The sequence below is a fragment of the Saccopteryx bilineata genome, chromosome 2, assembly GCF_036850765.1.
Source record: "Saccopteryx bilineata isolate mSacBil1 chromosome 2, mSacBil1_pri_phased_curated, whole genome shotgun sequence".
Lineage (NCBI taxonomy): Eukaryota > Metazoa > Chordata > Mammalia > Chiroptera > Emballonuridae > Saccopteryx > Saccopteryx bilineata.
The window spans coordinates 370,378,910-370,404,998 of NC_089491.1; the positions used below are offsets into that span (position 1 = coordinate 370,378,910).

Here is a 26,089-nt window from a genome sequence, read left to right on the forward strand (position 1 = left end):
GATCCACCCGGCACGCCCACCATGGGGCGACGCTCTGCCCACCAGGGGGCGATGCTCTGCCCATCCTGGGCATCGCCATATTGCGACCAGAGCCACTCTAGCGCCTGAGGTAGAGGCCACAGAGCCATCCCCAGCGCCCGGGCCATCTTTGCTCCAATGGAGCCTTGGCTGCGGGAGGGGAAGAGAGAGACAGAGAGGAAAGCGCGGCAGAGGGGTGAAGAAGCAAATGGGCGCTTCTCCTGTGTGCCCTGGCCGGGAATCGAACCCGGGTCCTCCGCACGCTAGGCCGACGCTCTACCGCTGAGCCAACCGGCCAGGGCCTGCAGGTGGTTTTATACACAGTAAATGTACACATGACACTGTCACCAGAACCCACACTCGACTCCCACCCACGGGTTGATGTCATGGACATCTACTCAGGGTACAACGGCTGTCCCGATCAAGCGCCTGGTGAGGGTGTCAACCTATCCCAGCCTTGAACCCCTGAACCCAGTTCTGCTGGCGACTAGATTTAGAGCCACCTCATCCTCACCAGACCAGTCAGCTTCCAGCCTTCTACAACTGAGGGGTCGGCAAAGGGCCTGGCGCAAGAGAGGGTTAATCCCATGAGGCCACACTACCCTGCTCCCCCATTCTTAGGTGCCGGCTGCCCTGCCACCCAGCTCAACTCCTAGGGCCCTAACAGCTTTCCGGGACCCCGTACTATGACCCGGGGCGAGCCGCCCCCTGTGTGGTTCCCTTCTAAGGCCTCCCGGTGGGACTGGAGAAGGAGAAGGTGGAGAGGGGTCCTGAGGTGCAGGGAAAGATGTATGGGTCGAAAGGCAGCCCTCGCCTCTTCCTATGCTCCTAATGAAGGTTCAAATCATGGATGAGTCTGGGATCCGAGGATCGCTTGGCGAATGGGGACTCATAAGCAGAGGGCGAAGGCAGAGACTCGGGGAAGGGGAGGCTTGGATCGGCCCCTTCCCCATACTTCGGGGAAGAAGGCCCAATTCTTCGCCTGGAATCACCGCCCCCTGTCCGTGGGCTCCTCGCCCCGCCTCGCACGGTCCTCGGCCCCGCCCCCTCTCTCCCTGAACCCCTCCTCCCGATACCTCCTTCTCCCGACACCTCCTTCTCCCGACACCTCCTTCTCCCGACACCTCCTTCTCCCGACACCTACTCCTCCCGACTCGGTCCCGGCGCCGCTAAGTTTCTTCTCTTGCGACCGCGCGCAGAGCCGGGGCCGGGCCGGAGCGACGCCCCGCTGCCCTATCCCCGCGTGCAGACCCTGGGCCCGGCCCCGGCCCCCGCCCCGCCGAGGCATGCTGTGCGGCCGCTGGCGGAGCCGCCGGCGCCAGGAGCCCCCGGTGCCGGCCCAGGTCGCACCGTCGGTCGCACTCCCGCGCCCGCCCGCATCCCAGAACGGCAGCACCAAGAGGTCCGGCCTGCGGGCGCTAAAGAAGATGGGTCAGTGACCGGCGAGGGCGGTTCGGGTGGGCACCGACTGTCCCCCCGGCGCAGTGTGGGAGGGCTGGGATGTTCCGGCGACCCGCTAGTGAGCTTTCCAGGGCCGGGGTGTTCCGGCGAGCATGCTAGTGGGCATGGGGTTGTGGAGAGTATGGCGATGTATAGAATGCCGGCACTATTCCAGCTGGGGGTCGCACCTGAGGTCACCCGAAGTCCTTGGGCCCAAGGTTGTCGCCTGGGATAGCCTTTGTTTCCCACCAGGAGGCGCCCGCCTGGCGTGCGGGAGTGGGAGTTTGGGCAGGGGTGCGGATTAGGGGGCCCTGAGGTCCGGAGAATGAAATAGGAGAGACAGGCTTGGGGCGTTCTTCACCCACCTTTCCAACAGCCCGTGCCTTCTAGGGTCTGCGAGTGTCCCAGGGCTTCCCGGGTTCTAGGCCACCCTTAGGAGGGCATGAGAGTTGTGGAAGACACTGACCTTCCAAGTCATCCCTCCATCCTAGCAGCCCCTACAGGGTTTGCAGCAGCAACACAATACTGGTAGGAGTGGTCTAACTGATGAGACCACTGTCCTTAGTTTGAGAAAGCCGAGTTCCCACCTCAGATTTGGGGAAAATCCCTGGGGAAGGGAATGTAACTGTGGCTTATTAAACATCTCCCAGAAACAGGCAGCGCTGGGTAGTTACATATGTGGTGTAATTCAGGCTTCTTCACCTTCCTGACAGGTAGGTGCTACAATCCCCATTTCACAGATGAGGAGACTGACTCAGACAGGTCAAGGAAGTTGTCTATGACCACACAGCTAGTAAAAGGCAGAAGTTGGCATGCAGGCTGTGTTCCACCACACTGTCACTGGTACCCTCACAGTCTGGGCAAAGTCAGACTGACGGGTGGTTGAGTGGCTTGAAATTTGTGGAACCGATGTATCAGAACTGCTGTTAGTAGAATAGTTCATGGCAGAGAGATTGGATGTGGAGTTGAGGAAACAGAAAAGGATAGGGCTGCCCCAGGAGACCTGTGTGAATCTTGGGGTAGAATTCAGGGGTCCTGATTTCCAGTCTCGCCTTCTCTTTGCCACTGCTCTCTACTGCCTTGTTCTGAATTGTTTCCTCTTACTTGTTCAGGTTCAACCTGAATGTACTGAGCACTGTGTTCCGAGCAACATGCACGGCGTTCTCCTTTATGGAGACATAGACATGATCTTTGCCCTCCCTCCCTCAATCATGCATGCATTCAACAAACATTCATTGAGTGCCTATAGTATGCTTTGTCATTTATTCAGCAATGAATAGGACAGGCACAATCCTGGCCTTTAGAGTCGAGCATCAGGAAGGAGGTCAGAAAGTGAAGCAAAAAAATAAGACTAGGAAGGGAGGTGGCCAAGTGAGATGCTGGGGAACCAGCGAGGGCCCTGCTGCACCCCCGAGCCAGAGACTGGAGTGAGGCAAAAGGGGAGAGGCAGGTGGGGCCAGATCTTCGAGGCCCCTCCTTATAGAATTAGGAACTGTCTCTTGAGGGCAGGAGTTGTGCAGAGTAGGGTTGGGTTGGACAAAGGCAAGGGTGAAACAGGGAGACCCATAGGAGGGAGGCTGAGGGTCAGATGGACTTGGGCTGATGTAGCTGAGAAGGATTCCAGAACTACCTAGGATGTAGACTGGGCTGGACTCTGTCTGCAGTTGGTGGGATTTGGAAAGGTCTCTGATGGAGGGGCAGTGCCATTCTCTAGGCTGAGGAGCAGAGGTGGCTTGGGGACAGGAGGAAAGCCATGGGGAGCGGAGGTGCCACTGAGAGGCCAGTGGAGTCAGCCACTCATGGGTTCCTGATGCCGTGGGAGGGCAGAGGTGATGCCCTGCTTACCTGTCTGCCTCTTCATTCCTCACACGTTTGCTCAGGCCCCTCGTGGGTCAGGGTACTGTGCCAGGGGCTGGGGCTACGGAGATGAATAACACACTGTCTGGCCCTCAGGGAGTGCACCGTTTAGTGGCAGGAGACACTTGAAGACAAATCGTTGCAGTTGACCCCGGGCTGAGTAAGGCTAATGGGAGCTCTGGGCACTCGTCACAGTGACGCGATTAGGAACACTATGTGGATGTCAGAATGTCATCTGGCTGCCCGCCCTCCTCACCACTGCCTTGTCCTGCTGAGTGACTGCTGAGAGAAGAATGTCCCTTCCCCAGGCCTCACTGAATCCAGGGGCAGGGTGGAGAGGAAACCCAGGTGTCCTGGGGCCCAGCCCCTCAGGCTACCATCGCCAACACCTAGACTCACCACCAGGGTAGCTTCCACACCACTGCAGCTGCAGCTTCTCCCGAGTTGACCCTCACAGTCACGGCCACACCCCTTAGGCTAACAGAGACAGATTTTATTTCAGAGTAAGTCCAGAGAGAGACTGGGGCAGGGAGTGGCTCAGAGGTCAAAAGCTCAGGGGGACCAAAGAAAAGAAAGGGCCTTTAGGACTATACTGGGGGGACCAGAAGGAAGGGGTTGGGAAGGACTGGCTACCCACATTGAGTGGGAGTCACTTGTGGAGCCTGAGGTCCCTCTCCTGTCCCCACCCTGGAATGGCTGCTGGCTTGGGGAGTCTGAGGGGAAGGTGCTGTTGCCATCCTCATATTACAGATGAGAAAGAGGTGAAGGGGGTGAAGTCACTGGCCTAAGGCCACATAGCATTTGCCTGTCTGCTGCCAAAGCCCAGTTTAGTTTTGTTTTGTTTTCTTTCTTTTCTTTCTTTCTTTTTCTTTATCTTTATTTCTCTCTCTCTTTCTCTTTCTTTCTCTCTCTCTCTCTCTCTTTCTTTTTTAGAAAAGAGAGAGAGAGAGACAGGAAGGGAGAGAGATGAGAAGCATCAACTCATAGTTGTGGCACCTCAGTTATTCATTGATTGCTTTCTCATATGTGCCTTGATGGGGTGAGAGTGGGGCTCCAGCTGAGTCAGTGACCCCTTGCTCAAGCCAGTGACCTTGGGCTTCAAGCCAGCGACCAAGGGGTCATGTCTATGATCCCACACTCAAGCCGGTGACCCTGCGCTCAACCTGGTGAGCCTGCGCTCAAGCCAGCGACCTTGGGGTTTTGAACCTGGGTCCTCAGCATTCCAGGCCGATGCTCTATCCACTGCACTACTGCCTGATCAGGCAAACCTAGTTTTCAATGATGGCTCTATTTTTTTTTAATTGTATCTATTGATTGATTTGAGAAAGAGAGAGAGATATGTATTTGTTGTTCCACATACTATACATTTATTGGTTGATTCTTGTATGTGTCCCGAGCAGGGATCGAGCCTGCAACCCTGGCATATTGTGATGATGCTCTGACCAACTAAGCTACCTGGCCAGGGTAATAATGGCTTTTTACTGCCAAAATGAATGAATACTAATCAACACCTTTATAACACTTTGCCTAGACATTAAACATATTAGCTCTTTTTTTTTTTATTTTTATTTTTTTAGTTTATTGATTTTTAGACAGGAGGGAAGGGAGAAAGAGAAGAACATGGCATCAATTTCTATATGTGCCCTGACTAGGAATCAAACCGGCAACCTCTGTGCTTCAGGATGAAGCTCCAACCAACTGAGCTATCCAGCCAGGGCACATATTATCTCATTTAATGCTCACAATCATGTGAAGTAAGTGGTACTATCAGCCTCATCTTACAGCTGAGGAAACTGAGGTTTAGAGAGGTTCACAGCTGAGAGTTAGCTGAGATATTTGAGCCCAGGCAGTCTGACCCAGAGTCCAGACTCAGAACACAGAGAATGAATGAATGAATGATTTTTGCCTAGGGAAGGCTTCTCCCCCTCAGTGGCCCTGCCAGCCTCCAGGGGTACTGTCATAGGCTTGTCAAATAAAATACAGGGTGCCCAGTTAACAAATAATTTGGGACAACTTACACTAAAATGTCATTTGTTGTTTATTTGAAATTCAAATTTAACTGGGCATCCTGAGTTTTATCTGACAGTTTTATCTGCCTCCCTAGAGTCCCCCACTGCCGCTGTGCCCCTTATGCTCCACCCTGTCCCTAATCCGCCCAGCGAGCAGAGCACTGAGTGGGCAGAATTCTGCTCCCTGCCCTCCCCAGAATGCGCACACCACCAGGTGCCACAGGGCAAGAGGGCTCTCCCGATGGCCTGCCCAGGATGTCTCCTGTGGGGTGAGTGGGGCTGCGCAGGGTGGGGCTGGCTGCTGGGGGTCTTCAGAGCAGAGCAGCCCCCAGTGCTGGCAGGTGCCTGGCCTGGTGGTGGGGAGGGCAGGTCAGCCCTCCTGGCAAAGCAGGAGCATACCAGGCAGGACTGGGGGGCTGGCTCTGTCATGCCTTGCAGCCCCTTCACTGGCTTCTTCTTCAGCTCTGGGGAGCCCCCTCCCACAGCCTCTGTCCCCAAGCAGGCTTTATGCCTGTTCTGGCCCTGCCAAAAAGGGTACTGCCGCCCTCATCTCACTGTGTCTGGCCCAGGGGCAGGGGAAGAACCACCTGCCTTTCCTGACTTTGTTGATTTTCCAAGGAATGTTATGGATGGTGGCTCTGAGCCCTGCTGGGCTCTAGCTCTGGGTGTGGCAACCAGCTGGGACAAGGGGGGCATGCTTGGTCCCTGAGGTGCTGGGGCTGCCTGCTGGCTAGAGGATTCACAACTCGCCGTTGTGTGTCCCCTCCGAGAGCCTCATGGCCCCAGCCACCGGGAAAAGCTGCTCTTCCTCCCCTCCCCCATTGGCATGAAGCTGTCAGCTGTCACTGTTCCCTGCCTGTCTCACATTCCTGCTGGAGCCCATGTGCCCTTCCTGAGTGTGTATTGGTGCGTGCGTGTGCGTGTGCGCGCGCACACACACATACTGCCTGTTTTCCTCCCCAGGCTGCCCCACTTTCCTTACACACACACACACACACACACACACACCAGTGCACACACCCACCAGTGCACACACCCTGTATGTACACAGCACCCGCACACACTCTCACTGGAGACCTACCACTCTTTCACACCCTGCTCTCTGCACCTTGTCCCGCTGTCTGCACGCCCATGACCACGCAGCAGCTCCTCCCACCCCCACCACCAGCCTGCTCTGGCCCCTGTTTGTCCCCTACACAGTCCCTGCGTCCATCCCTTCCCTGGGTGGCCACACTGTTTTCAGCCTCTGCTGAAAGCTTGCCTTCCCCGAGCTTCAGTGGCCCGTCATGAGAAGGGTGCGATCTGGGGGTCAGCGGTACCCTTCCCCACAAACCCCTCCATCTAGCTCCACCACTGAGGCAGGTTTCTGCCCCTGGCTTTGACCTCCAAGCCAGAACTTCTCAGGCCTCAGACCCCACACAGTGCAATCCGCCCAGTTTGAGGGTGGCAGGTAGCTGGGAAACTGGGCCTGCCCATGCCTTACCACCTCCCGGCCCCTCCCGGGGGCTGAAAGGCATCAGCTCAGGGAGGGTGTCTGAGCCCCAGCTGCCAGCACAGAACTGGGAGGGACAATGGTCCAGCTGGAGGCCGTGGGACTGAGAACAGATGTGGAATACCTGGGTCCCTTGTCCCTATTGGGCCACAACCACAGTTTCCTTCCTTATTATCATTTATCCAGTGCTTGCTGTGGGTCAGGCCCTATGTGGGGTGCAGTATGTGCTGCAGCTCATTGGAGCCACAGCGAGCTCTGGCTTGGGCCTCCCTGACTCTCGTGCATTCCAGCTCCACCCCTGATCCACCCCGCGACCCTGGACACGTTAGCCGCTCTGTGCCTCTTCAACACCTTTATTGAGAATTCACGTACAGCATAATTTACTCATTTAAAGTGTGCGATGGTTTCTGGCATACTACATTATTAATTTTTAAAAATTGTGTTAAAATATATACACAACAAAATTGGCCAGTTTACCCACTTTTAAGTGGTTAATTGGTGACATTATTTACATTCACAATGTTGTGCAATTTATTCTAAAACTTTCCATCGCCCTAAACAGAAAGCCTGTAATCATTAAACAGTAATTCCCAGCCTTGGCCGGTTGGCTCAGTGGTAGAGCGTCGGCCTGGTGTGCAGTAGTCCCAGGTTCGATTACCGACCAGGGCACACAGGAGAAGCGCCCATCTGCTTCTCCACCCTTCCCCCTCTCCTTCCTCTCTGTCTCTCTCTTCCCCTCCCACAGCCAAGGCTCCATTGGAGCAAAGTTGGCCCGGGCGCTGAGGATGGCTCTATGGCCTCTGCCTCAGGCGCTAGAATGGCCCTGGTTGCAACAGAGCAACGTCCCAGATGGGCAAAGCATCGGCCCTGGTGGGCATGCCGGGTGGATCCTGGTCGGGCGCATGCGGGAGTCTGTCTGACTGCCTCCCGTTTCCAACTTCAGAAAAATAATTTAAAAAAATTTTTTAAAAATAAAAATAAAATAAACAGTAATTCCCTATTCCTCCCATCCTTCAGCCCCTGACCCTCTAATCTACTTTCTTTCTCTGATTAAAAAAATTTTTTTTAATTGAAGTATAAGTGACATATAATCTGTCTCTATGACTATTTCAGGTACCCTCATGTAAATGGACTCATACAATATTTGTCACTTTGGGTCTGGCTTATTTCACTTAGCACAATGTTTTCAAGGTTCATCCAAGTTGTAGCATAGATCAGATTTTGCTCCTTTTATGGCTAAATAATATTCCACTGAATGGATGATACCCCATTTTGCTTTTCTATTTATCTGTCAATGGACACCTGAGTTGTTTCTACCTTCTGGCTATTGTTTGTCCTCAGTTTTACTGGCTGTTATTTTACGATTATTCTCCCACCTGTTCAGTGGAGGTAGCCATGACTCTGCCCAGCCTAGTTCAAGGCAGTGATGGGTAGATAGAGAAACCACAGGAATTCCAGGAGGCAAGCAGCTTGTGCACCTGTTCTGGGACGGTAGCAGTGAGGTGGAGGAAACAGCTGTAGGTTTGGGCTAGGCAGGGGCTGTAATGTTTACTGGGTAGCAGGGCACAGAACCAGGACCTGGCTCTCCTCTGACCGCACCCCTTACTTCTGTTGGTCCTGCCCTCCTGCTTGACACCTCAGACCCCTTACTACCCCAGAGTTCAGGAGCTCAAGCAGTGAGGAAATAGAGACAACCACCCAGGGACTCAGCACTTGGCCCAGCCTGGCCCTGCACCCTCATTCTGTTTGGCTTTTCCACTGGGGGTGTGGCTGGGGGGACAGTGTGACCCAGGGGCCAGTGCCAGTTGGGTGGACAGACTAAAATGTCACCCCTTCCCCCAACAGGTTTATGGGGAGCTTGGGGTGAGGGTCAGGAGCAGGGATTCCTTCAATATGGGAACCTGTCCCAGTGGAAGGTTCAAGAGTTCAGGCTTCCTGTCTCCATGTTCTATTTGCAGAAGACTCTGGGCAAAGCAGGCCCTCAGTGACTCACCTCCATTTCCGGCCTTAGTCATTCACTAGCACACACCCCCCCCCCCCAGCTGTGGGCTTGGAATCAGAGAGCTTGCCAGGCCAGGGGAGGTGGCTGGCTGCAGCAGCGGCAAAGTCTGGTAGTCGTGGGAATGAAGGGCCCTTTTCCCCACAGCTGAGGAGGTGGAGGAGGAATGGGCTCAGTTGCTGTGGCCCTGCAGGTTTCCTTGACAGTCCTGCCCCCATCCCACTGTTTCTCAGAAGGAGAGACTTCAGAGGTTGCCCAGAGGTAGGGATAGTCGTCTGAAGGTCTGGCGAGTCTCTTGGACTGGTGTATGCTACCTTCCACCTCCCCTTCCTGTCCAGAGGGCACCAAGTGGGCACTGACCCTTACAGAGGGCCACAGTCTGAACCCTGAGAAACCCCTTGGAGCCCTTAGGGCACTGGCTGGCCTCAAGGAGGACCTTAACCCCCTAAGGATGGCCGACTTCTCTTCCTGCCCCTGCTACCCTGGTTCTCAGTCACAGCTGCCCTCAAGGTCACAGGGTGGGTTTTTAAATACACAGATGCCTGGGCCCCAGTCTACACCTGCTTGGGAAGAATCTCTAGGCCGTGGGTTTTGGAACCTCTTGCACAGGTGATACTGATGCACAGCCAGGGTTGAGAAGCCCAGACCCGCAAGGCCTCTGCTCTGAACTCGGGACAGAGGGCCAGGGCTGGGGGTACAGTGCACTTAGTCCCCCAGCTGTCTGTCCATCTGCCTCCCTTTTCAAAAACTGGCTGCAAGCTTGGCTCTAGGACAAGCACTGAGGTGAGGATACTAGGTCTCATCCCTGCTCTTAGGTTTATTCAAGTCCACTGAACTTATAATTTAGGAGGGAGGGATATTTGTTTGTTTTAATTAAAGTAAAAAGTGCTGTTGGTGGTCAGGAGGGTGAATTTCCACCTGAGAACAAATCATGGAAGACTTCCTAGAGGAGGTCATGTGTGAGCTAGGCCTGGAAGGACACTGGTATGAGGAATAGAAGGGAGAAGGAGACCACAAAGGCTCTAAGAGAGAGTGAGAGAGGACAGCCCAGAGATTTAGACTCGATTCCTTAGGTCAGAATGAGCAGTTGGACAAGCAGGGGCCTTGTGGTCGCAAAGCTTAAAGCCAAACCTAGTTTGGGGCGCTTGTTAAAATAAAGAGAAGTAGCGAAGCCCACAGGCCTGTTTCCTTTGGCTCATACATTGGTGTTTTGGTTTTTTTGTTTGTTTATTTCAATTTGATTTAGTTGCCAACATTGAAAAATCCGGAGACTTCACATACAAATCCAGATTCCGGTTCTCTGGGAACTCTGGGCCCTCATGATCTCCTGGCTGCCCCCTCTTTCCACAGGGCGTGGGCCCTCAGTTTGCTGGGCTCCCAGCCCTTCTATTGTCCTGGCTCATAAACCTTTTGTATTTGACCCTGCTGAGGCAAATCTAAGCAGGGTGTGGCACCACCAGAATAAGCAGTGTCTTCACTGAATTTTGGATTTTGTACCAGGTACTCCATTTTATGAATGGAGAACATGCTTAAAGCAGTCACAGGTGAGTGCCACCAAGGCTATATAACTAGAAAGTGACAGAGTTAGGACTTGGCTTCCTAGAACCCTTAATTTAAATTCTGTTCCTTCCAAAAATATTTGCAAATCATATATCTGATAAGGAGCTAATATCCAAAATATATTTTAAAAGCTCATACAACTCAGTAGCGCACATGAAAATAAACAATCTGGCCCTGGCCAGTTGGCTCAGTGGTGGAGCATCAGCCTGGTGTGTGGATGTCCTGGGTTCAATTCTAGGTCAGGGCACACAGGAGAAGTGACCATCTGCTCCCCCCTCCTTCTTCTCTCTTTCTCTCTCTCTCTCTCTCTCTTTCTGTCTCTTGCTCTCTCTTCTCTTCCCGCAGCCATGACTGGTTCAAGCACATCACTTGGGCTCTGAGGATGGCTCCAGAGAGCCTCCACCTCAGGCACTAAAAATAGTTTGGTTGCGAGCATGGCCTCAAATGGGCAGAGCATCGGCCCCAGACGAGGGTTGCCGGGTGGATCCTGGTAGGAGCGCATGCAGGAGTCTGTCTCTATCTCCCTTCCTCTCACTTGGAAAAGAAGAAAAAAAAATTAATCCAGTTAATAAATGGGCAGAAGATCTGAATAGACATTTTTCCAAAGAAGACATACAGGTGGCCAACAGGTACATAAAAAGATGTTCTACATCCTTAGTCATTAGGGAAATGCAAATCAAAACCATAATGAGATATCATCTCATACCTGTTAGAATGGCCATCATCAAAAGACTAGAAACAACAAATGTTGGTGAGGATGTAGAGAAGAGGGAACCTTGTACACTGCTGGTGGGAATGCAGACTGGTACAGCCTCTGTGGAAAACAGTATGGAGGTTCCCCCCAAATTTAAAATGGAACTATCATATGATTCAGCATTTACATTTCTGGGTGTTTATCCAAAGGAAATGAAACATTAACTCAAAAAGATATATGCACCGCCATATTCATTGCAGCATTATTTACAGTAGCCAAGATATGGAAACAAACTAAGCATCCATTGATGGATGAATTGATAAAAAAATTGTGGTACACACCCATGGAATATTACTCAGCCATAAAAAAGGAATGAAATCTTACTATTCACAACAACATGGAAGGACCTTGAGGGCATTATGATACATGAGATAAGTCAGCCAGAAAAAGACAAAGACCATATGATCTCTCTCTTATATATGCAATCTAAAAATAAATAAATAACCAATCTCACTGGCACAAAGAGCTGTTTGGTAGTTAGCCAGAAGCAGGGGCTGGGAGGAGAGGTTGTAGGAGAAATGGGTGGATTTTTTTTGTTGTTGTTAAATAAATTGAATAGAAAATAAATAATTAAATTCTGCTCTTTCCTATCTCCCCTTTCTAGGGTGGTGAGGGGGCTAGGGATGGGGGTGAAGAAGGACACTAGGAACAGAGAGGGGTTCAATGTCGTGGCCGAGGGCAAATGTTCCAGGGCCCAACCTCCAGGGTTTGCAGCGTGCTTCCACCGGTTCCTAGCCTTAGAATTCCAGCAGGCGACTGCAGCTTCTCTGCCTGTTTCCTCGTGTGTTAACACACGAGCAGGGGCTGGAGTGGGGCAGTACGTGCTTTGTAAGCATTTTGCCTTATTCAGGAAGGTGGACACTATGACTGGAGAGCATATGTGGGCTGAGGAGTTACACAGGTTGTGACTGTGGCTGGGTAAATGCCAAATGTCACAGGAGACCTTGTTTCCAGCTGGGCCCAACCAGAGCACAAAGAGGGCACGTGGAGGTCAGCCTGTGGTTAGCCAAGGCAGGTCCCAGAGGCATTGACGTGTGATCCTGGAGCCAGAAGGGCCTCTGTAGTCTTTCCTTGTCTTTGGGAAAGCAGAGGTGAGGAGCTTGGGTTGCAGCAAGAGAGATTTAGGTTAGATAGTGAGACCACTTTCTTGATGGTCAGGGTTTCAATTAAGGGAAAAGCTGTAGGTGACAGCTTCTGGGCTTGAAGGATGGAGGCTGTGATGGAGGAGGGTGGCAGAAAGGATGACAGTGAGGCCTGGGTCCCACGCTCTGCCTGAGGAGTAGTTCTGCTCTAGGGCCTCTGGAGACCACTGCTCGGCAGGGAGGAAGGGCCTGTTACTGGCACACCTCCCGGGGGAGCCTGGGTGGGGCACAGCAAGCTTTAAGTCACACCCAGTATTGGGGGCATGTTCCACTAAGGAGGGAGAGGCCTGTGTGGGTTTAAAGAGACTCAGGGAGGAGGCCACAGCTCCCGCTGGGAGAAGGGTGGAGGGAGGTCCTGGTAGCACCAGGCTGTAATGCAGGGGTCCCCAAACTACGGCCCACGGGCCACATGCGGCCCCCTGAGGCCATTTATCCGGCCCCCACTGCACTTCTGGAAGGGGCACCTGTTTCATTGGTGGTCAGTGAGAGGAGCATAGTTCCATTGAAATACTGGTCAGTTTGTTGATTTAAATTTACTTGTTCTTTATTTTAAATATTGTATTTGTTCCCGTTTTGTTTTTTTACTTAAAATTAAGATATGTGCAGTGTGCATAGGGATTTGTTCATAGTTTTTTTTTTATACTCCGGCCCTCCAACGGTCTGAGGGACAGAGAACTGGCCCCCTATGTAAAAAGTTTGGGGACCCCTGCTGTAATGCACCCCGGCCTTCCACCCCACAGGCCTGACGGAAGATGAGGACGTGCGCGCCATGCTGCGAGGCTCCCGGCTCTGCAAGATCCGCTCGCTGACGTGGCAGAAGGAGCGGCTGTACCGTCTGCAGGAGGACGGCCTGAGTGTGTGGTTCCAGCGGCGCATCCCTCGCGCGCGGTCGCAGCACATTTGTGAGCTGGGCGGGCTGGTGCCGGGGTGGACTAGGGACAGTGCCCGGCCGGCCGCCGCCTGACCCGGCCGCGCATGGCCATCCCTCCCCGCAGTCTTCCTGCAGCACATTGAGGCTGTCCGCGAGGGCCACCAGTCCGAGGGCCTGCGGCGCTTCGGGGGAGCCTTTGCCCCGGCGCGCTGCCTCACCATCGCCTTCAAGGGCCGCCGCAAGAACCTGGACCTGGTAGCGCCCACGGCCGAGGAGGCGCAGCGCTGGGTGCGCGGCTTGGCCAAGCTCCGCACGCGCCTGGACGCCATGAGCCAGCGCGAGCGCCTGGATCAATATCCTGTCGGGGAGGATATCTGTGCAGGGGATGAGGGGGATGGGTGTGGAGGGAGGCTCTGCCGGTCCCTGCAAGGCCCCAGGCCAAGGGGAGGTATGGTCCTGTCCTTTGGGGAGCACCTCAGTTTGAGCCAGAGCCTCTAGCAGCTCCTTCTCTTCAAAATCTGAGGGTGGAGACACAGCCTCTTAGCTCTGGGGAGGCCCAGTTCCATGGAGGACAGCATGCTACTGTGCTCAGGGAGCCCCCAAAGCCATGTCAACTGGGGACAGTGCCCAGTCTGTTGCTGGTATTTCCTGAGCACCCACACCTGGATCCACTCCTATCTGCACCGGGCAGACTCCAACCAGGACAGTAAGATGAGCTTCAAGGAGATCAAGAGCCTACTCAGAATGGTCAACGTAGACATGAACGACATGTACGCCTACCGTCTGTTCAAGGTGGGCACCTGCCGCCACTCTGGCCTCTGACCCCTGAGCTCTGCTCTCTGCCCCCGCCCCGCGCCCCCACTGAGTCATCAGCTTTCCTCTCATCTAGCTTTTGTGGAGATAGGGGCCTCTCTCACCAGAAAGGCACATCTGTGCCTACTTACTCTTTTACCTGAGGCTACGGGATCAGGATGGGAGAAGCACTGTTCTTCTCTCCCTCAGGCCAACCCCAAAGGCAGAGAGGACCTTGAGCCTCGCCAGCCCTCCCAAGTGAGCAGAGCAGCTCGCAGGGCACCCTTTGCACAGGTGACCATATGTGATTTGCACACGGGAGCAAAGGGAGGCATCAGCTCACAGGCACATGTGCACACGCTCCTCCCCTGGGGGACGTGGCACCTCCACACCTGTGGGAGCCTCTGCATCCCTGGCCCAGTCAGAGCACGTGGCCGACCCCTGTGTGGATGCTGACTGTGTGACCAGCCTGCGACAGTCACAGGAGGGCCACGGCACTTGTACCCCGGTCCAGCAGCTCCCCGTGGATCCTAAGTTCCTGGGTGCGAACGTGGGACTGTAAGGATGGTAATGTGTACACACGGAGGGGTAATTGTGGCACAGGGGCTGAGTCCTGCCCAGGGTCACTGTTTTTCCTCCCACATTTTGATTATTTGGGCAGGTCATGGTACAGAAGGACAGGCACTGAACCTGAGAGGTCTTCCTTAGCATCTCAGCCCTGCAGGTTACCAACTGTGTGAGCTTGAGTGGGCCCGGAGTCTCGCTAGCTCTCAGTTTCTCTATCTGTAAAATGGGGGACCTCTGCCTTCCCGGTCATGGTAGATGTCAGGAAAACAGTGTAGACCAGCTTTTCCAGGGTGTCCCCTCCTCTGAATTTTTCCCTCTGCTTTCTAGGAGTGTGACCACTCCAACAACGAGCGGCTGGAGGGGACCGAGATCGAGGAGTTTCTGCTGCAGCTGCTGAAACGCCCCGAGTTGGAGGAGATCTTCCATCAGTACTCGGGCGAGGACCGCGTGCTGAGTGCCCCTGAGCTGCTGGAGTTCCTGGAGGACCAGGGCGAGGACGGCGCCACACTGGCCCGTGCCCAGCAGCTCATCCAGACCTATGAGCTCAACGAGACAGGTGAGGGTCTGACAGGTGGGCTGGGGTCAACACAGCCCAGGTCTCGGTGTCTGATAGGTCTGGGTTCCCAGCTGTGGCGCCATCTCGGGTAGGTTATCTCACCTCTTCCAGGCGCAGCTGCCACATCTGTGAAACGAATGACACAGTAATACCTTCCTCACAGGGTTGGGCTGAAGATTAAATGGCATAGCTTCGTAGAGTCCAGTCAGGAGACAGGTGCTCATCATTACTAAGTGGAGCAAACTTTGGGGGCACTTGGGGCCAGACACGGGGGTCCCTTCTGTGGCCTGATGCTGTCTTCTGCCCATCCCTGCAGCCAAGCAGCACGAGCTAATGATGCTGGATGGCTTCATGATGTACCTGCTGTCGCCCGAGGGGGCTGCCCTGGACCCAGCCCACGCATGCGTGTTCCAGGACATGGACCAGCCCCTCTCCCACTACTTCATCTCCTCCTCCCACAATACCTATCTGACCGACTCGCAGATTGGGGGGCCCAGCAGCACCGAGGCCTACATTAGGTACCAGTGGACAGATGGAGGCAGTAGAGACTTCTGGGAGCCCAGTTTGGTGGGGAAATGGGGCTCCACTCCCACAGTAGGCTTCCTGGAGCCCACTTGGCTCAGCTTGTCTGTTTCTCTGCTCGGTGCTGCCCACGTGACCCCTTGCCTGTCCGTCTGTCTGTCTTCAGGGCCTTTGCCCAGGGATGCCGCTGTGTGGAGCTGGACTGCTGGGAGGGGCCGGGCGGGGAGCCCATTATCTACCATGGCCACACGCTCACCTCCAAGATCCTCTTCCGGGATGTGGTCCAGGCCGTGCGTGACCATGCTTTCACGGTGAGCCCAGCCACCCTCAGTCTTTCAAAAGAAACCCCTGCCCAGAGGATCACTCACCCCCAGGTGCCGCTGGCCGCTGGGGTGGGATAATGCTGAGTGAGAGGCTTCCTTCTCCCACCCTCATATTTAGTAAATGTGTTAAAATCACAAAATTTCCTGAAGAGAGACTTGGGGTAGGGACGGACATTTTAATCGTTACTCCTGAAGAGTAAGCCATAAAAGACAAGCTTAACATTTGATCTTAGCCAAAAGGCCAAGAAGCACTGACAGAAGCTTAACATGGTGTCTACATAAAATGGCCATTTCAGTCACGCTACACAAATCTTACTGCCAACAAATGATGAACAGAGGGGGAGAGTTTGCATCCTAATGACTTGGTCAATGTCATTAACATATAAAGAGCATTTATAAAAGAAAACCATTCTGCAGCAGCCCTCAGCCTCCCAGAGAGTCCAGCCTTCGCCGAGGACCCATATCTGACCTCTGCCCCTTTAGCCCCAGCGTGCGTCCCACATCCCTCTGACTCAGTCCCCCCCAGCCCCACTCCGCTGCAGTGGGTTCTCCAGGGCCCTGCCTTTGCCGGCCTCTCCTGCAGGGGCTGGGGGCTTGGGATGGGAAGGGGAGAGAAGGGGTGAGTGACTGAGCTGCTGCTTCTCCCCCACCACAGCTGTCCCCCTACCCTGTCATCCTATCCCTTGAAAACCACTGTGGGCTGGAGCAGCAGGCTGTCATGGCCCGCCACCTCCGCACCATCTTGGGGGACATGTTGGTGACACAGGCACTGGACTCCCAGAACCCTGAAGAGCTGCCATCCCCAGAGGTGATGCTCCCAGAGCCCCAGCTTATGTGGGGAAGGGTGTGTCCATGGTCCGCCATCCACCCCCACTCATGCCACCTCCCTGGTTGAGGACCCTTCCGCTCTCTCTGCCTTCACCTTCATCTGACAGCTGCCACCTCATGGTCTTATCAGTCTCCTGCCTTACCTCTTTGACTGGGCTCACCCCACCCTCACCTGGCATTCAGGGCCTCCCGTGACCCGGCCGCGACCTCCGTGCTCTGCCTTGCTGCCCACAGAGGCCCTGCAAGCTCAGCCATTCTCGCCCTGAAGGCCTTGGCCGGCCGTCTCCACCTGGAGCTCACTGCCTAGCCATCTGGCTTGCCAAGAGCCACCTGCTTAGAATTCTAGCGCAGCTTAAACTGCCTCTTCCTGTGGCCTTAGAAACTTCCCCAGCATTCTGGCCAGAGGTGGGCCTGCCTCCTTTTTTCCCAAACCCCAAAGGATTTTATCGGTCCCCTCAGGATATGTATCTTCTTTGGCTCCTTGAGAAAACCCCTCCTACTCGCAATCCCAAATAGGCAAAAAATGTTCACTCACCTTTGTGTGTGTGTAATTTGATATTTGTATTAGCATGAAAAAAAAATACATATGGTTGAAAAAAATCAAGCTGTATACACTTATACACACAGTGGAAAATAGTTTTGTCCCTCTCGGACTCACCCCCCTCCTAGTTCACATGAAGTAACCATCTTCAGCAGTTTCTTGTGTGTCCTTCCAGAATTTTCCCATGTGTACATGCCCATTCATAGCTATCTTCTCTTTCAAGTGTTACACACTTCTTTCATGTGAGATCTTTATTGAAGAGGAGGACTTCTCTTTGAGTCTAGAGCGGCCTCGATCATTTTAATGGCTGCTGTGTAGTATTCCGATGTCTGGGGGGGGGGGGGCAGACCCTGTCCCCTGTTGGTGGCCTCCTAGGCTCTTCCCATTTCTTTCTTTTAGAAACCACTTCTCTCTGTGCCTCGTTCCCTACTCCTCAGCCCTGGCCAGCCTCCCACACAGTGGTGGTTGAATGCCTGCCCGCTGCCACAGGGCAAGAGGGCTTACCTTTCCACATTGGCCTCTGCAGCAGCTGAAGGGCCGGGTCCTGGTGAAGGGGAAGAAGCTGCCAGCTGCTTGGAGCGAGGATGGTCGAGCTCTGTCAGATCGAGAGGAGGACGAGGAAGAGGAGGAGGAAGAAGTGATGGAGGCTGCAGAGCAGAAGCGGCGGGTGAGTGAGTGAGGTGGGGTGGGTGGGCAGCGTCTGTACTACGGCAGAGCAGGGCATGGGACCGGTGGCGAAGGGAGGGAGGGTAGGAGGGAAGGGCTGGAGCTGGAGGAACCCCTCTGAACTCGTCGCCTAGGCCAAGCAGATCTCCCCGGAACTGTCGGCCCTGGCCGTGTACTGCTGTGCCACTCGCCTTCGGACCCTGCGCCCTGCCCCTGTCCCACCCCTGCCCTGCCAGGTCAGCTCCCTCAGCGAGCGCAAGGCCAAGAAGCTCATCCGAGAGGCAGGTAGGAGCCTATCAGGCATCTGGGGACGGGAGGCCAGTGGGGGCCTGTAGGCTCCTGGCTGGGGGGTATCCAAAGGAGATGAGAGGGCTTTAGGGGCAGTAAAGAGATCAGGAGGACCCCAGAGAGGGGCCCAGGGCACGAGTGCCCAGCACATGCGCAGCATCGGGCGCAGTCTGCCTGGATGGGAGAGGGCCCAGGGAGGAGGGAGGCTGCTGTCTGCCGTCACTGGGGCGCACAGCCTAGAGGTGGGGCCAGACATAGCTGGGTAATTATGACGTGGGGTGACCAGTTGGGCCATGATAGGGAATAGGGGCTAACAGGGAAGGATTCTGTAACAAGTGATGCCTGAGAAGACAGCTGAGGGAAGGATGAGGAGGAGGCAGCCAGGTGACCAGGGAGAAGAGGTTGCCAGACAGGAGGTGCTGGTTGCACAGAGGCCTGTAGGCATGGCGTACAGGCGGGGTTCCAGGAAGCCACTGGCTGCAGAATGTGTGTGGGATGAGTTGGGACTAGTGATGAAAGCCAGGGGTTGTCAGCCTGGGGCCGGCGTTCCATGTGCTGTCAGCCACGGGGGGATTTGGGGCTGGGGTGCAGTGCCAGGCTGTGGGAGGGGTCTCTGCCCTTCCCTGGATTTCAGCAACCTCCCCATGAGGTTCCTCACACCCCTGGGTCAGAGAGAGGGAGCTGGGGCGAGCGAAGCTGGGGACAGGAATTCAGCCTCTGCTCCCAGCTTGTCCCTGGAGTTGGGGGAGGGGTTACAGGCCCTGACACCAGGTGGGGGATGCCCCAGGAGCCTGTCACAACCCCTCCCCAATTCCCCCCCAGGGAACAGCTTCGTCAGGCACAATGCCCGTCAACTGACCCGTGTCTACCCGTTGGGACTTCGGATGAATTCAGCCAACTACAGCCCCCAGGAGATGTGGAACGTGGGCTGTCAGCTGGGTGCGTGGGGCTGCAGGGCAGCAAGTGGCCAGAGTGCTGCTTTGTGGGCGGCCCCAGCAGTGATAGGGCCACACAGTTCTCCAGGTGGCAAAAGGGTTTTGTTGATAATAATAGTTATTAAAAAATTGTGAGCAGGGTATGTGGGGAAACACACATCAGGCTTGTTTGTTCTTGACAGTGTAAAAGTCTCACATATATTTTATGAAGGTAGAAGTTAAAAATCCCCACTGTGTCCCCTTGACATACACACACACATACCCTGGCAGTCCTGTGCTCAGCCCTCCAAGGGCAGGGCATGTGGTCCCCTTCGGGTAGGTATAGAAAGCTCAGGCCTCGGCTCTGGCCCAGCCTGGCCCTGAAGGTGGGGGCTTCTCCAACCTGCCCCACTCGGCCCCACACTCAAGAGATACCAGGTGACAGTGGAGTCTGGATTCCCTATTGGCCATGACACAAGGCCAAGCCCCAAGCCATGGTGAGGGTAGGGCAGCACTACCCAGACAGTAGGACCCTGGGCCCTCTTCAGAAAGAGGAACTGAGACCTCTGCCTACAGGTCTGTGTGGGGGAGAGGACAGTGAGGCCCCTAAAACTGAGCAGTGAGGAGAGGGCCACTTGAGAGTCCCTGTTCTGATCCCGCTGTGTCCACAGTGGCCCTGAACTTCCAGACGCCAGGCTATGAGATGGACCTCAATGCTGGGCGCTTCCTCGTCAACGGGCAGTGCGGCTACGTCCTGAAACCTGCCTGCCTGCGGCAGCCCGGCACCAACTTTGACCCTGAGTGTCCCGGACCCCCCAGAACGACTCTCACCATCCAGGTTAGCAGCCCACAGCTGGCTCTGGAAGTCCTAGTCCTCGGGGCGCCAGCCTGAAATGGAGGAAGACAGTGGAGGCCAGAGGACTGCTTAGTGGGAGGGCAGTCTGAGTCCTGCGTGGGGAGGGTGCGTGCTGAGGGCAAGGGTTTCCTGCCCTGCCAGAGGACCCCAGTGGGGGCCAGGCTTGAAGCTTCTCTTCATCCCTCACAGGTGCTGACTGCACAGCAGCTGCCGAAGCTGAATGCTGAGAAGCCAAGCTCCATTGTGGACCCCCTGGTGCGCGTTGAGATCCATGGGGTGCCTATGGACTGTGCTCAAAAGGAGACCAACTACGTGCTCAACAACGGTGGGTGGGCCTGCTGGTGGGAGTGGAGTGGGGCAGAGGATGCAGGGAATTGCCCAGCAAGGGCCCACTGGCTCTGATCGCCATGCCCATTCCCTAGGATTCAACCCCCGCTGGGGGCAGACCCTGCAGTTCCAGTTACGGGCTCCAGAGCTGGTGCTGGTCCGGTTTGTGGTAGAAGATTATGACACCACGTCCCCCAATGACTTTGTGGGCCAGTTTACGCTGCCTCTCAACAGCCTGAAGCAAGGTTGGTGGGGCTGGTGGGGTTGGTGGGGATGGGAAGGGATAGGGGCCCAGGCACCTAGACTCTGTTCACCTGGGCTGATTTTCTGTGGGAGCCTTTCCTGAGTCAAGCCCGGGCTGGGGCCCAGGCCCCAGGGGTGGGATGTGGGCTGCACCCTGCACAGCCCTGCAGGGTGGTGGGCAGCAAACCTGAAGCCTGGCTACCCTCTCCACAGGGTATCGTCACATCCACCTGCTTTCCAAGGATGGGGCCTCACTGTCACCAGCCACGCTTTTTGTCCATGTCCAAATCCAGCGCTCCTGAGGGCCTGGCTGACCCCTGGGGTTCAGCGGGCACCAGTCTGCATGCCGTGGCAGAGGCGCTCTCCTCCCGAGTGGCGGGGCAGTAGGAGTTCCAGCCCATCCACGCTGCCCACTCTGCCTGCTTGCCAGGCTCTGGTTCAGCCCGGTGCTTAGAGCTGCCTCTGACCTTCCTGAAGAAAGACCAGTTTGGGGAACCGAGACGAACCCAGCTCCGAGTCCTCAGCACACCGTGCATCGTGGCTTATGAAGAACCAGGCTTGTTGCCGCCAGACTTGGGAGAGGGCACGCGTCCTCAGCCCCTCCGCCCCCGAAAGGAGTCCAGCACACCCTTATCAAGCGCCTGGGCATTGCTGCCCCTAAAGATCACCCCCTCCGGTTTTCCTGGGCTCCTCTCTCCAGCTTCTGGACTTCAGCTCCCTTCCCTTGTTAAAAGCAAGAGCGGGGGGAGGCTCAGGTTGGGACCCCTGGGGACACTGAGAAGTAGGTTTTCAGCTCATGTCATAGAAAAAGCCCTGGAGGTCAGTGGGACTATTTTTAAAAAAAATAAAGCAGCAAGTTTTCTTTACCACTGCTACCCCAAGCACCTCTGAGGCCACAAACAGGCACGTGAGGGATGGAGGCAAGTCCCGTGGGCCTGTTCCCCCAGCAGGGCTCGAACCTGAGGCTCTCGGGGTGCTGGAGACGCCACAGCTGCTCTGCTCTGCGCCGCCTCTAGAGAAGCTAGGCGAGTATGCGGAGGCCGGATGCCAGAACCCAGAGAAAACCTGTCAGAGAGGTGTCTTTCTAGGGTTCAATGTGGACCCTGCAACTTTGGGTTCCATCAGCCAACAGCATGAACACGGAACAAGGGGAGCCACAGAGCAGCTCCTGCAGGCAGGCTGTGTCCTCCTGGCTGTGGCTTGGGGTCCAGGTTCCCTGAAAGGGGCTCAGAGGCTCCAGCCATGGGGCCCGAGGAGCATGGGGTCCAGGAATGGGCGAGAAGTGAAGGGGAAGGGAACGGGGAATGGGAGGTCTAAAGCAGTTCCTCAGGCTCTTCCCCAGAAATTGGCGCAGGGGTGGGCTGTGAGGCCTGGGACTCGCAGTGTACGGGTGTTTCACCAGAGCCCCCAGCCCCTGGCCCAGAAGGAAAGATGCGGATCTGGAAAAATATGCAGGGGCAGCCTGTGCCCTCCACCAGGCGAGCCACCGCTGACCTGGCCCGAGGGGGCCGACCTCCCAGCTGTGGAAGCCCAGGACTGCCAAGGTGCCCGGTGCTGGCGCAGAGCCCAGCTGCTCTTGCTTATGGAGTGAAGCTGGTCACTGTTGGCTCCTCACTGGAGGTGAGACGTTTGGGGAAAAGCCAAGTTTGCCTTGAAAGGGCAGCCTTGCCAAGAGGCTTAAAAAGTTGCCCCGCGCTATGGCCACAGAGCCTTCCCTGCAGGGCAGTCACTCCCAGGGAGAGGGCCTCCATCCTTCCACTGCCACCTGCTGCCCAGAGGAAAACCAGGAAGGCGAAGGGTTGTATTCAGCTGCTTCCTTTATTAGAAACAAGTGAGATGTATCAAGCGGAACAATGCATTTGGTATTTCTTCCCCACCCTGGAAATGGATGCCCCTCCCACGGCCCAGAGAAAAGCCAAGACGGAAAGGTGAAGTTCCCCCTCTCCCCTGCTCCCAGGCGCAGCACCTTGCCTGTAGTATTTTTTAATTGAATGAAATTGTTTTACAGAGCCTCCCTAGGGGCAGTCTGTCTGCAGGCCTGCTTTCACTCTGCTGTAGGACAAAACCGAAGCCTGGGGTCTCCAGGGTGGGGCAGGTGGCCCAGACCACAAGGCTGACCCCTGGGCAGATAGGCACTGGCCAGACATACTCCTGCGCCTTTCCTCTGGTCTGACAGCTCCTCACCCTCTCCTAGCCTGACCCCTGAAGCTATCTGAGCCTTTGGGCCATCCCTTGGGTTGGTTGAGTGCTGATTATCGTTGAGCAAGGAATTCAAAGACCATGGGGACACCCACTCTTGAGCTTCAGTGAGCCAGCAAGTAAGGATGGGGGGCGGGGGTGGCAGTTAGAAGGGAGGTGCAGTCGGCCTGAAATTTTCCATTAACTTTGGTGTGGGTCAGCCTTCAAACCAGACTAAATCAGCATCTTGGAAAGTAGGCCAGTGTGGCATAACAAGCCCTATACAGACCTCAATCCAGACCGGAAGCCCCCTTTCTACCCAGCTCTCTCCCTACACAGTTGGGAGACCATGGGAATTTGCCATGGGGTCAGGGGTCAAATGCAGTCAATCCAAAGGCAGGAGATAAACATCTAGAAACAGGGGTTTCTAGCCCTGTGACAGAGTAAGGGCCGGGAGATTAACAGCAGCTGCCTGAGGCAGGTCCCAGATGAGGCCCCAGGTCCTTCCCTTGCTTGGTTCTAGCCAGCCATGGCTTCACCATCCTGCAGGGCTCCTTGTAGGGAGGGCTTGAATCCCAAATAATGGTTCTTTCTGATCTGAAGTCCTAGAAGGGGTTGAGTGAAGAACCCAAGGACTGTTTGGATAAAAAGACGACTAACAGCAGCCACTGAGCCGACTCCTGAAGACGTGGGCGGTTGGGGCAGGGTCCACACTATGAACAGCAGAGTCCAAGGAGCGGGCCACGTGGTTTTGGAGGGAGACACTGGGGCCTTTCCAGGAGATCTGTTTCTTCCAGAGCAGCCACGGGCCTCACAGTTTCCATTCCACAACCTGGGTCAACCAAGGCAAAGCTCACTCCAGGGGCTCTTGTGCACCCCACATTACAGAGGCAGTTTAGGCTGGGACTTAGCCCAGAGCTGACCAAGCCCCTGAGAGGGAGCCTTTCCAAGTTCCAGGTACTGCTCAAGGTAGGAAAGAATTGGGCACGTTGTCCTTTGATATCCTTAGAAGCCTGCACAGGGCGAGCTGCTCTGGACTCAGGACGTTGTATCTGATGTCAGGAGGCTGTAAGGCAAGTCCCTGCCTCTCCGACTCCTTATGTCTGCGGAATGCAGTGAGCATCTTGCTAAGAACAGCAGCTTCTTTGGTCTGGGTATCTTGGAGTTAAGGAGTCAAAGGTCAGCCATGATCATTGGTGCCTGCAGGTTGCAGCACAGGAAAATAATAAAAGGGAGGCCCCTAGAGGCCTCTGATGAAAATCCAATCCAGTCTGCAAAGAGCAGGCAACACTCCAGCAGGTGGCACAGCCCCTATCCCAAGCACAAATTTCTCCAGCTTTGGGGACTGCAGAATTAGTCCCTGGCAAACCTCACCAAACCCACAGCATGAAACACAGCGCTGCTGGCCCGCAGAGTATGGCTTCGGTTAGTAAGATTAGACCGCGCCTGGCCTCCTGGCTAAGACTTCCTGCCCCCTACAAGTAGCCGAGAGGTGAAAGAAGCCAGGAAACCCCCACACCACGCTATCCACCCGTTTACTTTCTCCGAGAGCAAAAGTTACATACAAGCCTGGATATGGGTTGCTGACAATTCCACAGCCCAATTCTCCCTAATCCACTTGGCTGAGCACAAATGAGGAATGCCCACACAGACAGCCATGTGACTGGAGGTTCCATTACCTGTGGGGAAACTGACAGCATCCATAACCATCACCACCACCAAAATCCACCAAACATCAGTGAAAACCACTCAGATGATGGCAACCTGAAATCATTTCTGTTGTCAAGTCCTGATGGGCATCTAACCACCACTCTTAGCCATTCCTTGCAGGCTGTGTGTCTTGGAAAGGAGCACAAGAGACGGCCAATGGGTTGGAAGGCACAGGCCAGGGGCGGGCGGCTGAAGGGGCCTGGGAATCGGCCCTACACCATCCTTGCCCGGCCACTCTGGGGCATCAGGGTGCCGGCTCTTTGCTCTAAGATGAGCTAAAAAGCACTTGCACTGACACGGTCTCCACAAGGTCCCAAATGCTACAAGGAGATCAAAGGTCCCCTTCAAACTGCCAGTCACCTATGGGAGTGGAAAAACAGTCTCACAGGGGACTCATACCTATAAGATTGGCAACAGCTGGCCAGAGTTGGCAGGATGACTTCCAATAGGGAGCAGGCCAAAGACATGGAAGAAGGGACTCAATTAATGAAATCTGCTTCCACAGATCACCACCACTGCCCAGTTTCTGAATGCAGAGAAGGCCCAGGGCCTGCCGGGAAGCCTCTGAGCAGGGCTGGCCCCGTTGAGGACTCCACCTGCGGTCTGTGTGATCTGAGCCCTCCCCAGGGCTTGGCACAGTCCCTCCGCCTTATCCTGCCTTGAAGCCAATCATTCCAGCTGATTCAGAAGGGGAACTGGATAAATTTCCCCTTCTCCTGCTCCCCTAAAAAAAAAGTCAATGGCTGCTTTCAGAAGGAAACAATTCACTGCACCAATGTGTATGTCTGACACTGTCCTAGATTCTAATTTTGAGAAATGATCTGGATTCAGCTTTTCATTAGAGACCGAACATCCTTGTACATCTGGAACATGAAAGATATTTAAAATATTTATATATATATAATATATATATATACTTTTATTATTCACCCGTTAACTCCATAATATGCCAATCACGAGCTAGTTTTCAGCAGTTATATTCCCTTAATCACGGCTGCATAAGGATGTTGTTAACTGGCAAACAGGGAGACCAGAGACACGGCCAGAGGTGACATCACGCAGCCTACGCCATTGCAATACAATTGTCAAGTTCAGAGGCGGTTTGGTAAAGCCGGTTCACTTCTGTTCCCTGTGCCAGGGATTCTCATGTTGGTGAAAACTGGACCAACAAGTGGTGGGGTTCCATTTCCTGGTTTGACTTCTCAGTGGCTTCATCCAGAATCTCACTGGCAACTGGTTACTGTAACACCAACCCAACCTAGGTGAGCCAACAGGGAGAGGCAAAGTTGAGTTGACAGCTGGTCAAATCCCACTTCCCCACTCAGACCTCAAATACCAAATGACAGAGCCCATAGAGAACACCTGGCTGAGCAGACACACGACACGGCCGGGGTTCACGCTCAACCTCTGCTTGAGGCTTTATAATTGATCACATCCTTTAAAGACAGCAACTGCCAACATCTTAAGGAGTAATGGTCACCAGCCCTCCCTCCAGCAGTCTGTTATTTTGTAACTGCTGACCACACCCACGGTCCTGGGCTGCCCTTAGCGGCTGGAGGAAGGGCCCAGGAGGGTCACACTGGGATGAGGGCAGCAGCCCAGCAGAGGAAAAATCCTCAACCCCCAGACTCATCTT

At 54.9% G+C, this 26,089-nt stretch overlaps 2 protein-coding genes across 5 annotated transcripts in view; one reads left to right on the forward strand and one right to left on the reverse strand.

The window, feature by feature from the left end:
• The first annotated feature begins 1,110 nt into the window (after positions 1–1,110).
• PLCD3 (phospholipase C delta 3) lies at positions 1,111–25,171 on the forward strand. Of its 3 annotated transcripts, none has more exons than XM_066263414.1 (15): positions 1,111–1,449; positions 13,012–13,173; positions 13,267–13,495; positions 13,805–13,934; positions 14,829–15,057; positions 15,374–15,575; positions 15,746–15,890; positions 16,558–16,710; positions 17,798–17,938; positions 18,072–18,222; positions 19,048–19,164; positions 19,811–19,977; positions 20,185–20,320; positions 20,418–20,567; positions 20,779–25,171. In XM_066263414.1, the coding sequence occupies exons 1-15, from the start codon at positions 1,305–1,307 to the stop codon at positions 20,865–20,867; spliced, it is 2,346 nt and encodes a 781-aa protein (XP_066119511.1). In that variant the 5' UTR covers positions 1,111–1,304; the 3' UTR covers positions 20,868–25,171. The 3 variants fall into 3 exon arrangements, with proteins under 3 accessions (XP_066119511.1, XP_066119512.1, XP_066119513.1); XM_066263415.1 differs by having other exon boundaries at positions 17,801–17,938; XM_066263416.1 differs by lacking the exon at positions 16,558–16,710.
• NMT1 (N-myristoyltransferase 1) overlaps positions 22,877–26,089 on the reverse strand; it is a 42,986-nt gene continuing 39,773 nt past the window's right edge. For both annotated transcript variants that reach the window (XM_066263417.1, XM_066263418.1), the window contains one exon: positions 22,877–25,711. In XM_066263417.1, the coding sequence (XP_066119514.1) occupies positions 25,691–25,711 (21 nt within the window). In that variant the 3' untranslated portion in view covers positions 22,877–25,690. The remainder of the gene's footprint in view (positions 25,712–26,089) is intronic.